The 22,711-nt window shown below is 52.2% G+C and overlaps 1 protein-coding gene across 3 annotated transcripts in view; it reads left to right on the forward strand.

Moving 5' to 3' along the window:
* Nucleotides 1–21,010, forward strand: part of CERS4 (ceramide synthase 4) — a 28,162-nt gene extending 7,152 nt beyond the window's left edge. For 2 of the 3 annotated variants that reach the window (XM_081090723.1, XM_081090722.1), the window contains exons 2-12: nucleotides 11,898–11,991; nucleotides 12,080–12,253; nucleotides 14,270–14,387; nucleotides 15,200–15,318; nucleotides 15,408–15,465; nucleotides 16,123–16,173; nucleotides 16,495–16,587; nucleotides 16,782–16,910; nucleotides 17,314–17,420; nucleotides 19,038–19,194; nucleotides 19,273–21,010. In XM_081090723.1, coding sequence (XP_080946849.1) covers nucleotides 12,081–12,253; nucleotides 14,270–14,387; nucleotides 15,200–15,318; nucleotides 15,408–15,465; nucleotides 16,123–16,173; nucleotides 16,495–16,587; nucleotides 16,782–16,910; nucleotides 17,314–17,420; nucleotides 19,038–19,194; nucleotides 19,273–19,440 — 1,173 coding nt within the window. In that variant the 5' untranslated portion in view covers nucleotides 11,898–11,991; nucleotide 12,080 and the 3' untranslated portion in view covers nucleotides 19,441–21,010. Of the gene's footprint in view, nucleotides 1–11,897; nucleotides 11,992–12,079; nucleotides 12,254–14,269; nucleotides 14,388–15,199; nucleotides 15,319–15,407; nucleotides 15,466–16,122; nucleotides 16,174–16,494; nucleotides 16,588–16,781; nucleotides 17,000–17,313; nucleotides 17,421–19,037; nucleotides 19,195–19,272 lie in introns of all 3 variants that reach the window. The other variant, XR_013995967.1, reaches the window with a different exon arrangement.
* The last annotated feature ends 1,701 nt before the right edge of the window (nucleotides 21,011–22,711 follow it).

Raw genomic sequence — 22,711 nt, forward strand, 5'->3', positions numbered from 1 at the left:
GGCTGCAACCAGTCAGCGTCTCAGCTTAGCCTTTTTTCTTTCAGTCTTTGGTGGCCAGCTTCTGGGCACCTGTCCTGTGTCAGGTGCTGGGGACATGGAGAGGTCAGGCCCCATCACCAGGCTACTGGGGAAGAGACAGAGTTGCCCCAAAATTTCTGAGAAAGGTGGTAGGAGAAGCCACGGTAACGGCCCCTAGCCCAGTGTGAGGGCATCTGGCAGGCTTCCTGGAAGACGTGTGTAGAACATTCTTGAAGAACCAGAGGGATTTGGCAGGCAGAAAGGGAGGGCATTATTGATGGGGGAGATGGGAACCCATACTACTCCACCAATCTGAGTACTCCTATAGAGTCATGTGAATTTTGTGGTGTGAAAAAGGCAACAGTTTCAAAATTCAGAATGACGACTTTGGCAACTAGAAGAACTACACTCATTCATGCAAAGGCCTAAAGATGTGCCTGAGTGCATAAAGCCAGGTCGGTGGGAGCACTTTCAGGGTTTAAAGCTGAGGGGGTCTGGTATGCATGGTAGAAGGATGGCATGGATGCTGACGGAGGGTGGTGGCTGAGGCCAAACCCTAGGCGGGGAGAGCTGGGCAGAGGCCACAGTGATTGCGATGGAGAGAGGCGGCCTCAGCAGGGCAGGGACTTCCTCAACAGTAACTAGGGGCGTGGGTACAACTGCAGGCCTTGAGTAGCTGAGTGTCCGGGGGGTGTGGAGGGGCCTGGGCTGGAAGGTGGGATCTTGGCCAAGAAGCTTCAGGGGAAAGAAAGCATGTTCAGTGGGTGGGGAACGACTTGAGTGTGACAGAGCTAAAAGCCCACACGCAACTGTATTTCAAATATTGTATTTTTCAGTTTTAGAATTTCTGTTGGTTCATTTTTATAGTTTCTGCTTCTCTGCTGAGGTGTCTTATTTGCTCATTCATTAGGAGGTCATTTTTCTTCACATCCTTGACTATACTAAGTATAATAGCTGCTTCGAAGTCCTTATTTGCTCATTACAACATCTGGGTTACCTCAGGGTCAGTCCCCGTTGATTTTCTTCTTTCTTGAGTATGGGTCATGTTTTCCTGTTTCTTCATGTGGCAAGGATTTTGGATTGTATTCTGGACATTGTGAAAGATATGTTGCTGAGACTCTGGATTCTGTTGTTCCTCTGAAGACCATTGATTTTTTTTTTTTAATTTTATCAGGCAATTAACCTATCTGGATTCAAGCTCCAAAGTCTGTTTTGACACGGTGGTGACAGGTGAAATTTCACCCTTTCTTTTTAGCCTCAGTTGGGCTGGTTGGAGTCTGCCCGGTACATGTATGGTTCAGGTTTTACAGTTTTTGTACAGAACCTGGAGCTGCTTTTTTTTTTTTTGTCTCATTTTTTTACATATTCCATCTATTGTTGAGCTGTCATGGTCTCTGTGGGCTCTGTCTTCTCATTTTTCAAGCCAGTTTCTATTTCCAGTAAATAACAATAAAAAATAGGAAACTCATCCCATACTGTTCCCTTGTTCCAGGTATGGACTCCCATCCACCTTCTCCGTTAATGGTGAGCAGTGCTGCTCAGTAGGATTGTGTGCACGATGAGAATGTTCCGTTTGCACTGCCCATGGAGTAGACATGTTTCTGGTGCAACTGAGGAACTGAATTTTAAATTATATTTAATTTTTAATTTTAATTAATTGAAATGTAAATAGTCACATATTAAGGCTAGTGGCTCCCACATTGGACATTGCAGCACCAGAGCATTCGGGTACAGTAAGTCCTCACTTAACATTGATCGGTTCTGTGACTTTAAGTGAAATGACGAATACCAAAGCCAATTTACCAAAGCCTAATTGATGTAAACAGAGTTAAGTTCCTACAGCATTTCATCAACATTATACTGAAATGACGTTATTTGAGGACTTGCTATCGTTGTTTTTTAATATTTAGTCCAGCATTTGTCATCTCTAAGAGGACTGGTCTGATGTGGCTAACTCCACTGTTACCAGAAGCAGAAGTCTTGGTGGTTGTCCATTTCATAATCTATGTGTCAGGCCATCAGTGTGTCTCTGCTTTTATTTTTTTAGTTCGATGATCTCCCAAGTCAGTGAACATAGCTTGTCCTCTTCTTTCCCCCTCCCTTGATAATTTTTTTAAATTACAAAATGTTTTTAATTGTGGTAAAAAAAAATAACAAAAATTGACCATCTTGGCCATGTTTAAGTGCACAGTTCAGTATTGTTGAGATGTTCACATTGTTATGCAACCTATCTCCACAACTTTTTTATCTTGCAAAACTGAAACTCTTATTACATTAAACAATAACTTCCCATTGCTTTGACTCCCCTAAGGACCTCCTGTGTGGTGTCCTGTAGTATTTGTCATTTTGTGATTGGCTTATTGTCCTCAAGGTTCATAATGTCCTCAAGGTTCATCCATGTGTCTTCACTCTTTTTAACGCATACCTAATATTTCATCGTGTGGAGTGCTGAGGCTCCTGATTCCCAAATGTTGGACATCAAAGTTCCTTCCAGTTTTCACTGGAAGGGCAAGATGGAGGCCTCTGAAGGGGCACAAGGAAACTTAGGAAGTGATGGTGACCCTTGAACAATACAGAGTCAGGGACCCTAACCCCATTTGACAATATGTCATATATATATATATATATATATATATATATATATATATATATATATATATATATATAAATTGATTTCAGAGAGGAAGGAGGGAGAGGGAGAGAGAGACAGAAACATCAATGATGAGAATCATTGATCGGATGCCTCCTGCACGCCCCCTACTGGGGATCAAGCCTGCAACCCGGCCATGTGCCCTTGACAGGAATTGAACCTGGGATCCTTCCATCCACAGGCTGATGCTCTATCCCAGTGATTCTCAACCTTCTGGCCCTTTAAATACAGTTCCTCATGTTGTGACCCAACCATGAAATTATTTTCATTGCTACTTCATAACTGTAATGTTGCTACTGTTATGAATCGTAATGTAAATATCTGATATGCAGGATGGTCTTAGGCGACCCTTGAAAGGGTCATTCAACCGCCAAAGGGGTCGCAACCCACAGGTTGAGAACCGCTGCATTGAGCCAAACCAGCTAGGGCTGTCTTTAACTTTTGACTTCCCCAAAACTTAACTACTAATAGCCTACTATTGACTGGAAATCTTTCTGATAACATAAACAGTTGACAAATGCATACTGTGTTTTTACAGTAAACTAAGCTAAATAAAAGATAATGGTATGAAGAAAATCATTAAGAAGAGAATGCATTTTTAGTACTCTATATGTTTATCAATATGTAAGCTTGTCATCTGTTTACAAGATTTGAAAAATCTGCATATAGTGTGGACCAACGTAGATCAAACCCGTATTGTTTAAGGGTCAGTTGTATTCAATATCTTGATTGAAGTGATGATTTCATGGTTGTGCGTATATGTCAAAATACATTGGATCACATACTTTAAACATGCCATTTCTTACATGTCAATGATCCTCAATGAAGCTATGTTGTTATTTTAATTGTAGTCCTGTAGGGCTGCCTTATACCCTCACCTGTATTCCTGACCCCACCCTGGGCAGGTATCCATCAGATCCTGCTGCCCCACCTCTGCCTGCCTTTGAGGCTGGGGACTGCTCATTTCCCCCCTCAAACCTCCAGAGACCTGATCCTCCCTCAGTCCTTGAAAGCTCCCTGACTGACCCCCAACACATACCCACACTAGGTGATGCTGGGGACCCCAGACATCTCTTTCCCTGTTGCTCACTGTTGAGGGAGACTCAGAGCTACCTAGCTCTCTAAGCTCCATGGGGTCTGGCCAGGGCCAAAACACAGTTCTTCAGAAAGGCTTGAGGCCCTAGTGCAGTGGTTCTCAACCTTCCTAATGCCATGACCCTTTAATACATTTCCTCATGTTGTGGTGACCTCCAACCATAAAATTATTTTCGTTGCTACTTCATAACTGTAATTTTGCTACTGTTATGAATCGTAATGTAAATATCTGATATGCAGGATGTATTTTCATTGTTACACATTGAACATAATTAAAGCATAGTGATTAATCACAAAAACAATATGTAATTATATATGTGTTTTCCGATGGTCTTAGGCGACCTCTGTGAAAGGGTTGTTCAACCCCCAAAGGGGTCGCGACCCACAGGCTGAGAACCTCTGCCCTAGTGGGTTTGGCTCAGTGGCTAGAGCATCGGCCTGTGGACCCAAAGGTCCAGGCCGGGGTTTGATTCCGGTCAAGGGCACGTACCTCAGTCGCCGGCTCCTCCCTGGCCTGGGCCCTAACTGGGCCTTGTACAGGAGGCAATCAAGTGTTTCTCTCACATCGATGTTTCTCTCATCTTTCCCTCTCTCCGCCACTCTCTCTAAAAATCAATGGGAAAATATCCTCAGGTGAGGATTGAAAAGAAAGAAAGAAAGAAAGAAAGAAGGAAGGAAGGAAGGAAGGAAGGAAGGAAGGAAGGAAGGAAGAAAGAAAAGGCTTGAGGAGGGGGTTCTGCTGAGAGTGGGAAGGGCAGAGAAGGGAAGTTAATCTGATCGGGTCTTGAAAGGCTAGCAGGAACTGGCCCAGTGAAGGGGGTGGAAGCATTTCTGGCAAAAGGCTCATAAAGACCCTGGAGGCTGGACCACCAGGGGAAGCCCTTGAGCATCCTAGGACCTGGGTGTTGTTGGGGGGTGGGGTACTGGATGGAGCTGTTGGAGGGAGGGAGCAGTGCTAGGAGAGCAGGCCTGCCAGGCAGCTGTAGAGCAGCAACTTTATGGCCCCACTGTTGGTTGTTTGATTGGGGGGGTGGGGGGCCACCAGGGGTGTGGGTGGGATGGATGAGGTCATGAAGGGTGGCTAGTGGGCTGGGGATACCAGGGTACCTGACTCAGCTCACCCAGGCCCCTGAGCTTGCCAGGAAACCTTGATAAGCAGAAGCAGGACTGTAGAGGCCTCCACAGGGTCCTGTGAGTCCTGATCCCCCTGAGGGAGTTTCCAACCCTGGCTTCCTCCTTTGCTGGCTGGGTGACCTATTTCTAGTAGCTTCTGGCTTTGAGCCTCAGGCTTCCCAGTTTATAGGGAGACAGTACACCTACTTAGTGGGGATCAAGCTGACCTTGCCTGTTATAGAAAGTGGCATATTTTTCTAGGAAGTTTGAGCACCTGACATGAAGTCTTCATGTCCACCCACTTGTCAATGTGTCTGTTCTGTCCACTCATTCATCTACTCATTAGATGGTACCTAATGTGCCAGGCCCTTTCTGAGGAAAATGCAGTGACTAAAACAACATCCATGCCTTCATGAGGCTTATGCCTTGTATTGAGGCAGACAAACAAGTGAATAAAAAAACAGATCAACTGAGATGACGGGGCTAAAGGAACGAAACAGGGTAAAGAGATGGACTAATAACGTAGCTTTGTTGGTAGCCTGAGAAGGCTTCTCTGAGGAGGTGATGGGTGAGCTGAGAAGAATGATGGATGAAGGCAGCCCTGGCTGGTGTCGCTCAGTTGGTTGGGCGTCATTCTGGGCACCGAAAGGTTTTGCTCAGGTTGTGGGCTCAATCCCCGGTAGGGGGCGTGTAGGATGCAGCTGATCGATGTTCTACTCACACATCCATGGTTCCCTTTCTCCTTCTCCCTTCCTCTCTCTCTAAAAGGCAATAAAAATATTTTTAAAAAATAAAATAGGCTGGGGCAATGTAGAACCCTGGGCTTGGGGGCCCTTCTTTAGATCTTTGCAGGGAGCAATATGGTAGTGTCTCCTGGACTGGCTGCATCATTGGTTATTAGCACCCCTCGGACACCCTGTTCAGAGAGGTCCAGAGTGGGGGAGCCAGGGCCATCTGGAGGGCACAGCCAGGGCCCAGTACAGGGGCAACTATAGTTATCGACAAACAATCCCCACTTAGCACATCATGTGTTCTTTGCCAGGGCCTCCAGCTGGAGGAGTCAGGTGACTCCAGGCAGCAGGCCAGCTATAGGGGCTGGGTGATTGTGTGTGTGTGCGTGTCTGTGTCTGTCGTGTGTCTGTCTTTCCCTGGGCTGGACCTGGATATCTGGAGTCTGAATTGATTTCCTATTTCAATTAGAAAACTCAGGCTGGTCCTATTTCCAGTCAGATTGAAAATAAGACAAACTTGTGTGCACAGTCCTGCTCTGGTGGGACATTTGAGGGTTCAGGGGAATAATAGGACTAGGCGAGGTCTTTCAGACCCCTGAGGCAGACCAGGGATCCTCTGCTCTCCTGCCCCCTCCTCATGTCAGCGCAAGCCCTAATCTCTCTCCCCGTCCCCCAATCTGGGGATATTTTTAGCCACTAAGAAGGATTATCAGAGTCTAGCTCCAGGTGGCAGAGGCAGGGCTGGGAATAAGGCCAAAGAGGCTTCAAAATGCAGCCGGACTGATGGTGATGGAGATGAAGGCTCAGGCTGGCCCCGCCACCCACATGGTCATTCTCCAAATGACCCCTCTGTGGCCCTGGCTGAGCCCAGCCTGAGTTCATTAGGTACAGCTTTAAGGTCAGAGCCTGTTCTGGAAGAACCACCTAGAACCTGCCACCCCTCCTTTCCAGAACATTCTCCAGCCCACCCCTCTCCACTGCTGACAATTGTGCCCACTCCTCTCCTGGTGTCTTTCCAGCTACCTCATGTGAAAGGGCCTGTGGTTACTCCATTTTATAGATGAGGAAATGGAGGCATAGAGCAGCCAGGTCAGTAGCCCGAGGAAATGGGTGAGGCAGGAGCGCAGTGTGTGGCAATACCGGCATGCAGGGTGTGTGGTAAAGCAGGAGACCTGACTGTACGCATTTCTCAGACAGGGTAGCGGATGCCCAAGGAGGCAGAGGGTCACAGTGCAGGCGTCCAAAAGAGGAAAGGTGAAGACTGAGGAGGAGTGCCACCCAGCACCCCACTTCCTCCCGTCCTTGGGGAAGAGGGCATCCGGGGGGGGGGGGGGATCGGGAGTGAAAGAGAAGTTCAGGCCTTGCTCACTATAGATGCTTGTTCACAGCCGCCCCTGAGCCCACCCTGTGTGTCAGGCACCTGGCCCACCAAAGGTGGGTGAGGAAATGGAGGCCCCTGGACTGGGAGCAGTGGACCTGGGACTTGGCCGCTTTGCTGGGCTCCGGACCCTGTTCTCTTCCCAAACTGATGTCTCTTCTCTATCGAGAGGGTGAGGGAGGGGGTGGGGGGACGACAAACATTGGGGTTAGGAGAGGTGGGACTTCCAGGGCCGAGACCTCTGCAGTCAGGTAGGGTATGAAGCCACCTCGGAGCGCTCTCTGGTTTGGAACGTACTTTTTCAAAATGGCTCTGGGGCCAGAACGGGCTGGGCCTGCTTCACCTGAGGGGATGGGTTTAAGGCTGGTTCTCCTTCTTCACCTCTCACCGCCTCTGAAAGACTGCCTGGCTAGCTCCCAACACCACAGTGAGCCAGGCAGGGCTTGGCGAGGTTCTTTAAGTGGATCCAAGGTTGGGGTAGTCGGGCGGTGCCTCCAGGAGGAAGTGACAACTAAACAACCTGCAAGGACAGAGACCTTGCCCTCTTTCCCCACCGTTTTATGTCCTCAGCACCCAGCCTGGGGCAATAAACATTCTATGGGCCTTCCAGGCAGAGGGCAGCATTTGTAAAGCTGGGTGTGTGGAATTTTACAGTGTGATGGGAGCAAAGGGTCAGGCAGTGAGTGGTGGACTTTGAGGCCGCACACATCAGCAGAGGCCTGAGGTTATGAGATGCCGTTGTTGTGTGCTTTCCCTTATCTCTGAAGCACCCTGGCTTCCGTGGACCCCATCTGGCCCCCTTGGGTGGGGGAAGAACATGGGGCTGGGGACCTGGACTCCTAGCCCACTCCCATCTGCTCTTGGTGGGGGGTGTCTTATCGGATGGTTGTGACAGCTCCTGAGGAAGAGGCTGGAGATGTCCTGCAGTGGATGTGTGAGGCCAGGAAGTCCAGGAAGGGTGTGTGCCCTGTGCCCCAGTGGGTACATGGGATCAGCCAGCTTTCCTGCTAGTGAAGATGGTTTCTTTGCTAGAGATCAACCACCTGGACTAGGGGTCCTCAAACTACAGCCCGCGGGCCACATGCAAATACAAATATTGTATTTGTTCCCATTTTGTTTTTTTACTTCAAAATAAGATATGTGCAGTGTGCATAGGAATTTGTTCATAGTTTTTTTTTAAACTATAGTCCAGCCCTCCAACGGTCTGAGGGACAGTGAACTGGCCCCCTGTTTAAAAAGTTTGAGGACCCCTGACCTGGACAAAAGTCCTTGCAGGTGCCTTTCCGTCTGTCTGTCCTGTCTGGATTATCTGAGGCTCGTGGGTCGGAACTGTCACTGCGCCCAGCGGCGTGGCTCAGTGACTGAGCATCGACCTATGAACCAGGAAGTCGTGGTTCGATTCCATGCCCAGGTTGTGGGCTCGATCCCCAATAGGGGTCGTGCAGGAGGCAGCCAACCATTGATTCTCATCATTGATGTTTCTCACTCTCCCTCTCCCTTCCTCTCTGAAATAAAAAATATATTAAAAATAAAAAAATAATAAATAAAATGCAAGTTTCAGGAAGGTAATTCTAAAAAATAATAGTAAAAAACAAACTAGTCAGTGCCACACATCCTTGGTTGTTTTCCAGGCGACTGCCTTCTAGCACCCCTCCCCCACCAGCATCCAGTGGCAGTGGTCACTGCTAATCCCTCGCTGAAGACTGAATGCTGGGTGCCTCGGTGTGGTCGGGGCTGCTCCTTATCCACACCCTGTCTCGCACACGTGCAATTCCTTCCATGCCCATAGATTTAAACATCGGCCACGCACTCATGAGTCCTGCCTGGCCTTCTCCCACCCCTACCCAGCTTGTCTTCACACTGAACCCAACTACCCCCAAATCCTCTCACCCATCCTGGTTCACTCACTTCCTCAGGCTCTTAAGAATTTTTATTTTTTCTGTATTTCACTTGTGAGACTGTGATTAATAATAATAAATACAAATTTGGTCTTTGTCACCAGTCCTGGCACAGAGCTCCTAACACTGTGGGAATTGACATGGATAAAGTTATCTTATTATGTTAACGAGGTGACTTTTGGAAAGCCCCTTAGTCACCTAAGGATGGGGGCTGGTTGTCAGGGGACCCAACTATGTGTCAGTCCCACCCCAGGACCTCCCAGGAGGGGAGAGAGGCTAAAGGTTGAATCAATCACCAATAGCCAATGAGTTAATCAATCATGCCTGTGTAGTAAAGATTCCATTAAAAAAAAAAAAACAATAGGACAGGGTTCAGAGAGCTTCCAGGCTGTGAACAAATGGAGATTTGGGGGTGGTGATGCCTGGAGGGGGCATGGAACTCTGTGCCCTTTCCCCATACCTGGCCCCACACATCTCTTCCATCTGGCTGCCCCTGAGCTATATCCTTTACAAACCAGTGATCTAGCAAGTAAACTGTCTCTCTGAGTTCTGTGAGCCATTCTAGCAAATACATCAAACCCGAGAATGGGATGGTGGCAACCTCTGATATGTAGTCCCTTGTCAGTCAGAAGCCCAGGTGAAGTCAGGAGAGGCAGTCTTGCAGGACAGAGTCCATACCTGTGGGATCTGACATTGTCTCCAGTTAGGTGGTGTCAGATTTGCTTGCTGGTGGGGGTAGAAAACCCACATGTCAGACCTAAAATCAGATTTGTAGACTTTTTAAATATATCTACACTAATAAAAGACAAAGACGCTAATTGACCATACCTTCGCTACACCCAAGCCACATCCACCAGCCAATCAGAGCGACTATATGCAAATTAACCCAACCAAAATGGCGGCCGGCAGCCACGGAGCTAGAACAAGCTGGAGGCTTGGTTGCCCTGGCGATGGAGGAAGCCAAGCTTCCTGCCTGCCCTGGCCGGCTGAGGCCTCCGCTCAAGGCAACAAAGTTTCAATTATAGAAGATAAATAAATACCAGAGACCTGCTTCCAGCCAGCCTCCACTGGGAGCTTGGGTGGCTGGGGGCTGTGGCCAGCCTGCAAACAGCCATCAGCCCCTCACCCAGGATGGCCACACCCTCATGGGGTGAGGGTCCCTGTTAGGGGGCTTGGCCAGCCTGCAAACAGCCATCAGCCCCTCACCCAGGCTAGCCACACACTCATGGGGTGAGGGTCCCTGCTGGGGGCCTTGGCCAGCCTGCAAACAGCCATCAGCCCCTCACCCAGGCTGGCCAGGCACCCCAGCAGGACCACATCCCCCCCCCCCCCTCCCTGAAGGGGGTGTGGCCAGTCTGAAAACAGCCCTTAGCCCCTCACCCAGGCTGGCCAGGCACCCCAGCAGGACCCCCACCCTGATCTGGGACACCCTTCAGGGCAAACCAGCTGGCTCCCACCCATGCACCAGGCCTCTGTCCTATATAATAAAGGGGTAATATGCAAATTGACCCTACCAGCAGATCGACTGGGAATCACTGGTCACTATGACACACACTGGCCACCAGGGGCAGACACTCAATGCAGGAGCTGCCCCCTGGTGGTCAGTGTGCTCCCACAGGGGGAGCTCTGCTCAGCCAGAAGCCAGGCTGATGGCTGCCAGTGCAGCGGTGGTGGTGGGAGCCTCTCCCGCCCCCTCAGCAGTGCTAAGGATGTCCGATTGCAGCTAGGCCTGCTCCCCGCTGGCAAGTGGACATCCCCTGAGGGCTCCCTGGCTGCTAGAGGGATGTCTGACTGCCAGCTTAGACCCAATCCCCCAGGGAGCAGGCCTAAGCCAGCAGGTGGTCATCCCCCCGAGGGGTCCCAGACTGCAAGAGGGCACAGGCCAGGCTGAGGGACCCTCCCGAGTGCACAAATTTTTGTGCACCGGGCCTTTAGTGTATATATAATTTTTTATTTCAGAGATGAAGGGATAGGGAGAAAAAGATAGAAACATCAATGATGAGAGAGAATCATTGACTGGCTGCTTCCCATACACCCCCTACTGGGGATCAAACCGGCAACCTGGGCATGTGCCCTGGCTGGAAATCAAACCATGACCTCCTGGTTCATAGGTTGACTCTCAACCATTGAGCCACGCCAGGTGGGCAGAACTGTATGGACTTTTAAAATACAAGTGTTTTCATTTGCATAGAGAAAAGGGCCGACATCATACACGCACAGCTCAGTGAATTTTCTTAACTGAGGGCTGAACCTTCCAGCTCTCTGCAGGCCCCTCTGGTCACTACCTGTCCCTAAGAGCCACCACTCTCCTGATGGCCGGCTATGTGGCTGGCAGAACAGCACCCCTTGAAGATGTCCATGTCCTAATCCCTAGACCTGGGAGCATGTTACCTCACATAGCAAAGGGGAGTTAGTTTGCAGAAGGAATTAAGGTTACTAACAGGCTAACCTTGAGATGAGAGATGACCCTGGACTCCCTATGGGTCCCAAAGTAACCTCAGGGGTCCTTACAAGAGGGAGGCAGGAGGATCTTGAGAAAGGGAGAAACTGTGAGCTATTCAAGATGGCGGGGTTTGCAGATGGGGCTGGTCCCGTGATAGCCCCTGGTGGAAAGCTGACTCACCTTAGTTACTGCTCCGTTAACCCAGGAAGCTCGGTCTTGCTGTTGGTTCTCTCGCCCAGCTGCCACCGTAGTTTGGGATAGCGAATGAGACAGTGACATTCATACCTCATGGGGAGTCCACATTGGGAAGGGAAGCCAGCGAGGGAGTTACAGATTTCCTTAAATTTTTGGTGTTTGGGCTGCATCCAAAACACTTTTCCGGGCATTTGACAACATGAGGTCGTGACCCTACTTCCTTAACTTCTGGCCATCATCGTCTTGTCTGTCAAGTGCAGAATAATAACTGCTGTCATGAGCCGTGTTGTTAAAGGTCAGGAGGCGCCAGGCTGAGCACTTTGTGTACCTAACCAGGCCCAGCTGAGAGGTGGGTATTACTGTCCCTGTTTTACAGATGAACTTGAGGTTCGGAGAGATCGAGTCATTTGTCTGAAGACGCACAGACCAAGTTACTCCTAACACTGGCTGTAATAAACTCCGGACTGCAGGTGCTGGGGGCATGAGGGTCGGGTGATGGGCCTTCCAGCTTCACCCACCCTACCGGTGAGCTCCCCCTAACCTACCGTCTGTCCGCAGGATGTGGTCTAGTCTGAACGAGTGGCTGTGGCAGGACCGCTTCTGGCTACCTCCCAATAACTCATGGGCTGACCTAGAGGACCGGGATGGCCTGGTCTATGCCCACCCCCAGGACTTGCTGGCAGCCCTGCCCCTGGCACTGGTCCTGGTAGTCATGCGCTTCGCCTTTGAGAGGTGAGTGTCTTGTGGTCCTGTGCTACCACCCTGTGCGGGGCTTTGTCCTGAAGTGTCTCTGGCTTTGAACCAAATTGCCCCTTACTCCATCCTGCCCCTGGCTGCCACCACTCACGTTTCTTCTGGTCTCTGATGGCTGTTTTGTCGCAATACTGACTGCAGCTCTAGTCTGGCTATGCCAGCATCTTCAGAAAACGGGTGGGCATATGCCCAACTTGCTGACCAAGGACACGTCTGCAGAGGCCAGACAGTCAGAGAAACCCCTGTCCACTCCCTCCTCCTCTTCCTCTGTAGGCAAGCCAGTCCCTCACCCTGACCAGTTCTCTCTGGTTCCCCATTGCTCCTTCTATCACCCCTCCCCCTACTCCCCTTTTTAGCCAAAGGAAGGAGCGTGGGCCTCCCCTGGCCTCCCCTGGCCTCCCCTTTGGGATTCCCTCCACTCACCCCCAGTCTCCTGCAGCCGGCACTAGCCCCTCCCGGTTGCCAAACCCTGTAGATTTTCAGTCATCTCTCAGATGACCCAGACGCTGCTCAGAATTGGGTTTCTTCCTCTTTCCCTGGGTGTCCTTCTCCTGGGCTCCCTCCCCCTATCCCAGGTGGTCCCGCCCTTTCCCGTGTGACCAGTGCTGTGATCACAACTAGACCTGCCTTGCCAGGGGAGGGTCCCTCTCTCCCCTTTCTCCACATGCACTTGCTCCACTTCTCACACCCATTCCTGGTTTGCACACACTCCTTTGCAGTTCCTTTAAGGCTGGGTCCCAAGGAAGTCTGCCCTGCCCCTCCCACCACAGAGCCCTAACTCCCTTCAGCCACTCTGGTCTCCACCTCTGTCTAGCCCTGACCACAGGGACATGGAGACATCCTGCATCTCGCTTTCTCTCTTCTACGCATAAGGAGCTTCCTGGATACGGGCTTCTTGGACACGGGGGACCCACTGATGCATTTATCTTACAGGCACCCTTTGAGCACTTACTCTGTGCCAACCGCTGCTCTAAGCAGTTGTGTCTTAACCCACTTTGCCCTCAATGCAGCCCTGAGAGGTGGTACTGTTATTATCATCCCCATCTTACAGAAGAAATGGAGGCACAGAGAGGTCAGGTGACCTGCTTGAGGTCACACAGTGGGTTGGCCAGTGGAGACTGAGGCTCCACCTGAGGGATTCTGGGAGGCACAATTAGCCAGTCCTTGATGGGTGGTCTGCTTTCCCACAGGGGTGGGAAGTGCCGGAGGGGTGTGCCCAGGTTCGCTACTGGACCCCAAGGGAGGTTTGCATATTTAACTGAGGGCCCCAACTGAGGTGAAAGTGTTATCCCCGTCCCAAAGGCGTCAATTGCTGCCAAAGGGCAGTTGGAGTGGGGGGAAGGCAGGCTTTTCCCCTTCAGTAAGGGAAGGTGAGCCCTGGATTTGAATTCCAGGTGTTCCACCCACTGTGTCACCTCAGCACATTTCCGACCTCTCTGAGCCTTTGTCCATCAGGACACAGGATGACGACAATAGGGTTAAGTGCGTGTGCTTGGCAGATCGTAAGCACTCAGCACATGGCAGCCCTTGCAGGGCTGCTCTGAGCCTGTTTCCTCAATGAAGCCTCGATATTAGAATGATAGGTATGAAATTCAGTCCCGACTCCTGGCTTAGGAGCCCCTTTGTGGGCAATGTGATGATTGATGAGAGTCCAGCTCCTCCAAGTGTCCACCCTGGAGTGGGAGAGGGGGGATAGCCCCAGCCTGGTGGGGGCCAGACCAGGATGAGGCCACCATGAGACAGGCAGTGAGGGGACTCTGACCCCTGGTTTGGGGTTAGATTGAATGAAGGTGATTTGGTACCCCCAAAATTGACCACACCCCGATTCTGAAGACCAGTCCAGCTACTTTTCTTATGTTCAGTTTAATGCAGCAGCCAAGCTATCCTCCAGGGTCCCAGGGGAAGACCTGCCCCTTCCGAGCCTCAGTTTCCCTGCCTGTAGCATGTATATCCCTTCTCACCTGGACTGACAAGCCCTGTGTCCCCTGCACCCAGACTCATCGGCCTGCCCTTGAGCCGGTGGCTGGGAGTGCGGCATCAGGCCAGGAGGCCAGTAGAACCCAACGCCACACTGGAGAAACACTTCCTCATGGAAGGATGGAGACCCGACAAGGTGAGGACCCCTGATACCCTCTTCCGTCCCCATCTGCCTGGGTGGCTGCAGTGTGGATGGGGCTAGGAATGGTATGTAGCCCACTTCTTGGGGACAGAAAGCCCAGGGCAGCCCCGCCCGCCCCCCCACCCCAGTGCCTCACCTACTCCCACTCCATCCAGTCCCTTATCAGTGAGCTCAGCTGACCAGTGGGCAGCTCCTGGGCCTGGAGAGGGTGAGGGGAGGGGAGTTTCTCTCTTGTTCTGGGGAAGAGTGGAAGGGCTGACTGTTCTGGGGGTTCTGCAGTCATGACTCTTCCTCAGTTCCTGCCCATGGCATAGCTGCCCCTGGACAGGGTCTGGGCTGGGTCCTGAGGGGGAAGAGGGAAGGGAGAGGTCTTCCTACCCTGGGGGGAGGAGGGGGTTCAGCTCCTGCAGAATAGAGAGCCTTGTGACCCCAGCCCCCCTCTGCACGTAGGGGTCAGGACTAGGTCTTAACTGCCCGCCTGGAGTAGGGCTGAGAACGCTCTCTTCTATAGGGAGGGGTACAGGAAAACCTCTGTGGAGAGCTGCTCTCATACCCCAGCCCCTTCCTTAATCCCAGTCCCCATCCGTCATCTGCCTGTCCTGTGAGCAGGGCTGGGTTCTCATAGGCCTGACTGTTTGGGGGGCCCTACCCCATACCCCACAACTCCCGTATCTCCATAGGTAGACAGCCCCACAGGTGAGGTCTGGAGCTGCAGGGGAGGGAATAGCAAAGCTGGATCCCACCTTTCCTGGGACAGGAATGGGACGCCATCTCTCTGACCCTGGCCCCCATCACCCCTTTCCCAGCCTCGGATGGCTGTCCTGGCCACGCAGTGTGGCCTCACGCTTCGGCAGACCCAACGCTGGTTCCGAAAACGCCGAAACCAGGACCGACCTTGCCTGACCAAGAAGTTCTGTGAAGCCAGGTCAGCCCGGGGTAGGGCTTGGGGGGTTTGGGGGAGGGGGGGGTCTGCTGTGTCAGCAGCTGCCTCAGGGGCTTCCTGTCTGTCTGCAGCTGGAGGTTTCTCTTCTATCTGTGCTCCTTCATTGGTGGCCTCTCCGTCCTCTACCACGTGAGTGTTCTGACTGCTTCCTGTCCCTCCACCTGTCCCACAAGCACCTACTGTGCACTGGGCCTGGCCTGGGGGTGAGGGGGTGTGGAGGGGTGTGAGCAGTGGGGAAGGCTTGTGCACAGGAGAGGGAGGGAGAACTTGGCTCACATCATGGTAGATGTTCCCTCAACAGGAGTCTGTTGGGACCTACTGTGGTTGGGGCTGGGATCCGGCAGTGAGTGAGGCCCTGGTTTAGAGTGAGAGCAGAGAGGTAGCCAGGTGGGAAAGATCAGAGCTGAGTAGCCTGGCTGGGGTTGCTCGCTGGTTGGGCATCGTTCCATGCACCAAGGGTTTGTTGGTTTGACTCCGGTCAGGGCACATGCCTAGGTTGCAGGCTCAATTCCCTGCAGGAGGTGTGTGTGCAGGAAGCAGCCAGCCAACCCCATGTTCCACTTTCACATCAATGTTTCTCTTTCTCTTCCCCCTCTTGTCTCTAAAAGTCAATAAAAATATTTTTTTTAAAAGAAAAAAAGATCAGAGCTGAGTGACAGCAGTATCTCAAGGGCCAAGGAGGTCCCAGGCCTGGGGTGGTGAGCTGGGGTCTGATCTTTGGGCAGCTTCAGATGTCTGTGTGTGTGTCTCTCCCCACCCCCACCCGCCCCCTTCCCCACCTCCCAGGAGTCATGGCTGTGGAGGCCAGCAATGTGCTGGGACAATTACCCAAACCAGGTGAGTGGCAGGGGTGCCTGGGGGCTGGAGAGGGGATTGGGGTAGTCAGAGTCCCTGTGGCCAAAGGCAGCAGAACCACACCTGGACACGACAGTACGCTCCCCCTCCAAGCCTGTCTGTCTATTTCTGCCTCCCCTGCAGAATGCAGAGGGGCTAGGAGGCAGGAAACTTGGAGCAGGAGGTGCCCTTGGTTATCTCCAGGGATACGGATCTCACACCTCTTCGCTCATTGGGATTCAAGGGTCCTGGTTTTGAGCAAATTGGGGAGGGCCCTGAGGGCGTTCTCCCTCAGCTAACCCTGTCCCACTCACCCTGCCTCAGCCCCTGAAGCCAGCCCTGTACTGTTGGTACCTCCTCGAGCTGAGTTTCTACATCTCACTGCTGATGACATTGCCCTTCGACATCAGGCGCAAGGTGAGGGCCGGCCAAGGTTCCCGCTGGGGAAGCGAAGTCCTGGGGGAACCGGGATCCAGCTCAGTTGGGGGGATGGCCTCCCCCGACCTGGAGACCCTCTGGTACCTCAGGCAGGAAGCATGGTGCCAACCAGTCCCCGAGAGGGCCCTCTGGCCACCCAGCCTTGTCCCAGGGTCACCCACTGTCTCTCGTAGGATTTCAAGGAACAGGTGGCGCACCACCTCGTGACCATCATCCTCATCACCTTCTCCTACAGCGCAAACCTGCTGCGCATTGGCTCTCTGGTGCTGCTGCTGCATGACTCCGCAGACTACCTGCTGGAGGTGGGCCCAGCCCACCCCTCTCAGCAGTCCTTCCCCACCCTCCCAGGTGCCCCTGGAGATGGGGCCCTGCCCCTCAGCCTTCCGGCGAGGTGAGGCCCCGCCCCCTCAGCTTTCCGGGGAGAGGAGACCCCGCCCTACCCAGGCTTCCTCGGAATCGTGTCCCTGACCCTCTCTGTCTTCCTAGGAGGTGAGGGCCACCCCCTAAGATTCCTGGAAGGTGAGGCCCCACCCTCTTTCAGGTAGTTGAAGCTTCTCGCCCAGAGACCCACTCTGTACCTTTCTAGGCAGTTCCTGGAGATAAGGCTCTGCCCCACGGCACCTTTTCCTTGAGAAGAGGCCTCACCCCTTCCTACCTGGTTCCCCTCCCTACCACCCGCCTGAGTCCTCTCTGCTGTCTCCCCAGGCCTGTAAGATGTTCAACTACACGCACCAGCGGCGAGTGTGCAACACTCTCTTCCTCATCTTCTCCTTGGTCTTCTTCTACACTCGCCTCGTGCTCTTCCCCACCCAGTGAGTCAGACCTCTAGTGGGGGGCTGGGGAGGTGGGTGGGCGCAGCCGGGATCCAGGCCTGCCTCACCCCGTTCCAGACCCAGGGAGCAGGGGGTGTTGGCAGGGAGACTTCCCTGAGGAGACAAAGAAGGGTGTTGTGTTCCCAGCCCCAGGCACAGCACGTGCTAAGGGCCAGAGGCAAAAGAGACCAACACTGGGCTCAGTCCTCATCCCCCGTGTGCCTGGAACCTGGAACAGATGGCAGGGTCTGTCACCAGCTCACTCAAGGCTGCCCAGTGTATTTGCTGAGCCTCTCCCAGCAGAGGGAGCAGTCTAAAGATCTCTGCTCACGTGGAGCTGACTTTGGGGGGAAAAATAAAGAAGGCAAACCAGTAGACAAGAAAGAGAAAGTAAAGTCAGGCACGGAAGTGTGTGGGTCGTTGGACGGTCAGGGGTCACTGGCAGCGCTCATGCAGGAAGACTGGAGGGAGGGAGGGAGGGAGGGAGCGGCCGTGCTGACCACAGCAGAAGAGCGCTCCAGGCAGTGGGAACAACACAGGCAGAAGCCCTGAGGCTGGACTGGGCCTGAGCAGCAAGGAGGCCCCTGTGACAGGAGCAGAGTGAGCTAGACACCGAGAGGGAGGCTGTGAGGGCAGGTAGGGGACTAGACAGGTTGTGCAGGGCCTTATGGGCCACTGGGAAAGACGGGTTTTATCCCAAGTGAAATGAGGGATTCTGAGTAGAGGAGGGAGGGGACCTGACTCAGATGCTCACAGGCACCCTCTGGTGGCTGCGGAGAGAACAGCTGTTGAGAGCCCCGGAACCAACACCCTGACCCCTACCCCCCATCCCAATCCTGGCCCAGGAGCCTGGGAGCCAGGGCAGAGGCCACTGCCCTGATCCAAGTGAGCGATGATGGGACCGGACCAGCGCAGGTGAAGTGGGTGGACTCAGGGATGACTCGGGGTCATGAGATGGTTATGAGCTCAGAGTTGTCATGTCAGGATTAGGAGCTCAGCTCTGGCTGTGTTGGGGTTGAGGGGCCTCCAAGGACCCCCAGAAAATACGTGAGGAAACAGTGGGCACACCAACTGGGAGAGAGATGAATATTCAGTGTTTGCCCCCATGAGACTGGACAGGGTCATCCAGGGACCAGGTATGGACAGAGAGTCCCAATGCTGGAGCCCCTGGTGTTTGCCGGTCAAGGGGAGCCTGCAAGGGAGATGCCAAGGGAGCAGCATGGGGGGGGGGGGAGTATGGGTCCCTGAAGGTATTTGAGGAAAGGGTACCAGGGAGAAGGAGGAGCCAGGCAGATCTCCTTACGGCTGACCTGGGTGAGGGTGGCGGTGGGTGAAAGCCTGGGGACGGGGGGCGGGAAGGGGGGGGAAGGGGCCTGAGAAGAGAAGGAAAGATGTGCAAAGACCACCAGCAGAGCAGTGGGAATACAAAGTGCTGCTCCCTTGGGGCTCATGGTTGTGCACAGGCCAGTTGGTAAACTTGTGTGACCTGCTCACAACCAAGTGAGGGGGGGCATTTAAATGCCCTGGGGACAACGGGGAGCCATCAAAGGTTCTGGAGTAGGGAAGGTCACACAAGTTAGAGATTCTCCCTCCTGCCTGCCTACCTGCCTGCCCCAGGATCCTCTATACCACGTACTACGAGTCCATTGCCAACTCGGGCCCCTTCTTCGGCTATTACTTCTTCAACTCGCTTCTGGTGATACTGCAGCTGCTGCATGTGTTCTGGTCTTGCCTCATCCTTCGTATGATCCACAGCTTCATAAAGAAAGGCCAGGTAGGGCCGAGCAAGGGTGGGCTCCTGTGTGCCACCCTGGAGCCCCCCCGAGCCTTGTGCCCACTCCTTGTTCCCTAGATGGAGAAGGACATTCGCAGTGATGTGGAGGAGTCGGCCTCGAGCGAAGGGGAGGAGCTTCCGCAGCTCAAGAATGGAGCAGCTCAAGGCCCCCAGGCAGTCCCCACTGATGGCCCTCGGAGCCGGGCAGCGGGGCGGCTGGCCAATGGGCACATGTTGGCCTCATAGCTGGCTGAGGATTGGCTGTGAGGGCTGCCCCAGTGCCTTGGATTTGTGGGGTGCCTGGACTGGTGGCCTTTGGGCCAGCTCTGTGGAGACAGAGAGGGCCCCACCCCAGGGTGGGAGGAGGGCTGATGATCTGTCTCCAGCCCCTTCCTTCTGCCTCCCCTCCCGCCTCCCCTCGGGCCACTAGACAGAGCTGGGGGTGGGCAGCAGCAGGGTGCTGCAGCCCACCAGAGCCATCCCCAGGCAGTAAGGGGTACAATAAAACTTGAACAGAGCCAAATCCTCTGCCTCAGAGTTTGTGTCCCTGTCACAGCTCCTCAAAGGCCTGGGGAATCCAGGACTCTGTTTACATACCCCACTGACAGGACACTCGCTGCCACCTCAAGACACACGCCCAGTCCCACGAGACCAGACAACAGGCAGCTTGTGAGCGGAAGCCACCTCCTGCCACCAGAGCAGCCCTCAGCTAGCTGCTCACCCAGCTTACAGCTGGAGGTCACAGAGGTCAGAGGCCAAGCTAAAGGGCGAAGGGGAGGCTCATCCCTATCCTTGCAGCTCTTGCTCAGTGCTGGCAGAACCCCACCCTCATGGTCCTCTGGGCCTCCTTGGAGACAGGAAAATAGGGCCCGTGAGTGGGGCTTCCCATGGGCTTCCCCAGGGTTAACCTGGGTGAGGTCACTTTCTCTTTCAGAGCTCTGCAGGAAGGTGCCCCGTCTTCCCCAGCGGAGGCAGGCTGACTGTCCCAGACCCCGAAATCATAGCCAGCCCGGCCCCATGCAGGACCAGAACACGCTGCCCTCAGGAGAACAACAAAAAGGAAGAGTTGTAGAAACTAAAGTAGGAAATGGCAGAGGAGGGCACTGCGTGGGGACAAGGGGGAGAGGAAGGGGTTAGAGACGGAGGACACGTCATTGAGGGGAAGCAGAGAGGAGCAGATCTGAGAGAGGAAATGGCAGGAGCGGTGGCCGTGGGAGAGGACACAAGGGGCCAGAGAAGACACCCTGTCAGGATGGCCGAGGGGCAGGAGCGGGAGGCAGAAGAGAAGGCATGCAGGTCTTCTGTGCAGACCAGCAGGCGAGAATGGAGTGGGGACAGACACATGGCGGAGGAGGAAGGTCTCTGCTTTGTCTCCACTGAGAGAGGGTAGAGGGAGAGGAAAGAGATTCAAGAGAAAGGGTGTTTAGGATGCTGGAAAGAGGAGCTAGAAAGATGGGAGGGGGCAGAACAGAGAGAGGAGCGAGGCAGGTAGTAGGGGAGCAAGGGACATTGGGGTAATGGGAGGGAAAGGCCCTGGAGAGAGAGTGGGCTGACAGCGGAGCTCAGAGGATGAAGTGTCAGATTTGTGAGGTGGAAGGACTTTGTTGGGGGAAAGGGAGAGAAGATTGAGAAATGGCAAAGAGGGGAAAAACGGAGTATAAAAGGGTTATCAAATGGGAATGTTACGGTAAATATTGAGAGAGAAAAGCAGATCCTCAGAGGAGGGAGCTATGGGAAGATGAGCAGGTTACTCAGGGGAAAGGTGCAGTTTGGCCTTGAAGCAAATAAAAAAGATGCTCAACATGTTTTTAAATGCAAATGAAAATGACAAATTGTTTCTCACCAGCTATCCTGGCAAAAGTGCCGGTGACGGCGCCCTCTGGTGGTGGTGTTTGCAGGGAAGGGGAGCTGCTGTGGCACAGGCGGTGAGGGGCGCTGGGCTTTCACTGGCAGGACCGGTGATTTCATCTTTGTCTCTAGAGACATCTAGCGCTCCCTAGTACGCCTACAAGTCAGTAAAGAAAGCAGAAACCTAAAGAGAGAATAGGGGAAAAGACACAATGCACACTTACAGAAGAGAAGACATTTATGACCAATAAACACATGAAGACACACTCAATCTCATTCATGATCGGGATAATGCCAAGCAAGGCAGATACCATTTTAGACCCATTCAGTTGGCAAAAATAAATACATTGGACAAAGCAAGTGGGATCAATAAGAATCAGGTATTACTGGGGACAGTGTAAACTGGTACAATCTTTTGGAAAACCATCATGTAAAATTGTTGACAATTTTATAAAGTTCAGAGCATCTCAAAATGATGTATTGTTTAGGCATAAATTTCTGTCTAGTAGAACTACAGTAGTCCCCCCTTATACAAGATCCTCAGCAGATGGCCTGAAGCCACCGATTGTACCAAATCCTATGTTTATGTTCCCCCAAAACATATACACTTTGAATATTTATAAAGGCTGTGTTTATTAAAATGCATTTCATTTTCAAAATTGAGCTATCAGCTATTAGTGTGTATACATTTTGGGGGAATACCCTGTATACTATGTTTTGTTTATTTCTGGAGTTTTACATTTAATATTTTTGTGCAGCAGTTGACCACAGGTAACAGACCTCAGAAAGCGTGGCTAGGGAGACACTACTGCATTTATTTAGTAAGCAAAATATAGACAGAAAATTCAGAAGACTGATATGTTACCTTTGATCTGGGGAAGCAGAGGAATTGGATTCAGGTAGATATAAATTACTGTCACTATTCTAGTTTTTGAAGTTGTGAGGTGTGGTGACAGATATATTATTAATAAATACAATTTGAAAGGGATATGCAGACTTCACTCGTGTGGGATCTAAAACTGAAAGCATCTGCCCTAGCTGGTTTGGCTCAGTGGATAGAGCATCAGCCTGTGGACTGAAGGTTCCTGGGTTCGATTCTGGTCAAGGGCACATGCCTAGGTTGTGGACTTGATCCCCAGTAGGGGGCGTGCAGGAGGCAGCAAATCAGTGATTATCATCATTGATGTTTCTCTCCCTTCCTCTCTGAAATAAAATATATATATATTTAAAAAATAAAACTGAAAGCATCAAATGAACTAATAAGATAAAACTCATAGACACAACAGTATGGTGGTTACCAGAAGGAAAGAGAGATGAGCGGGTGGTGAAGGGTAGAGGGGGTGGGGTGTATGGTGGCAGAAGGAGACTTGACTTTGGGTGGTGGACATAATGCAATATACAGATGATGTATCATAGAATTATACACTTGAAATCTATACAGTTGTATTAACAAATTAAACCCCAATAAATTTAATTTTTAAAAAGTATTTTAAAGGCGATATGCAAAAAGACAACATGCAACCCGGGAGAAAGTATTTGCAAGCCATATATCTGAAAAAGGCCCAGTATCCAGAATATGTAAAGAACTCTTACAGTTCAAGAACAACAAAAAGGATAGGCAAAGGACTTGACATTTCTCCAGAGAAGATATACAAATAGTTAACAAGCA

This window comes from Myotis nattereri (genome assembly GCF_964212035.1).
Source record: "Myotis nattereri genome assembly, chromosome: 5".
Classification (NCBI taxonomy): domain Eukaryota; kingdom Metazoa; phylum Chordata; class Mammalia; order Chiroptera; family Vespertilionidae; genus Myotis; species Myotis nattereri.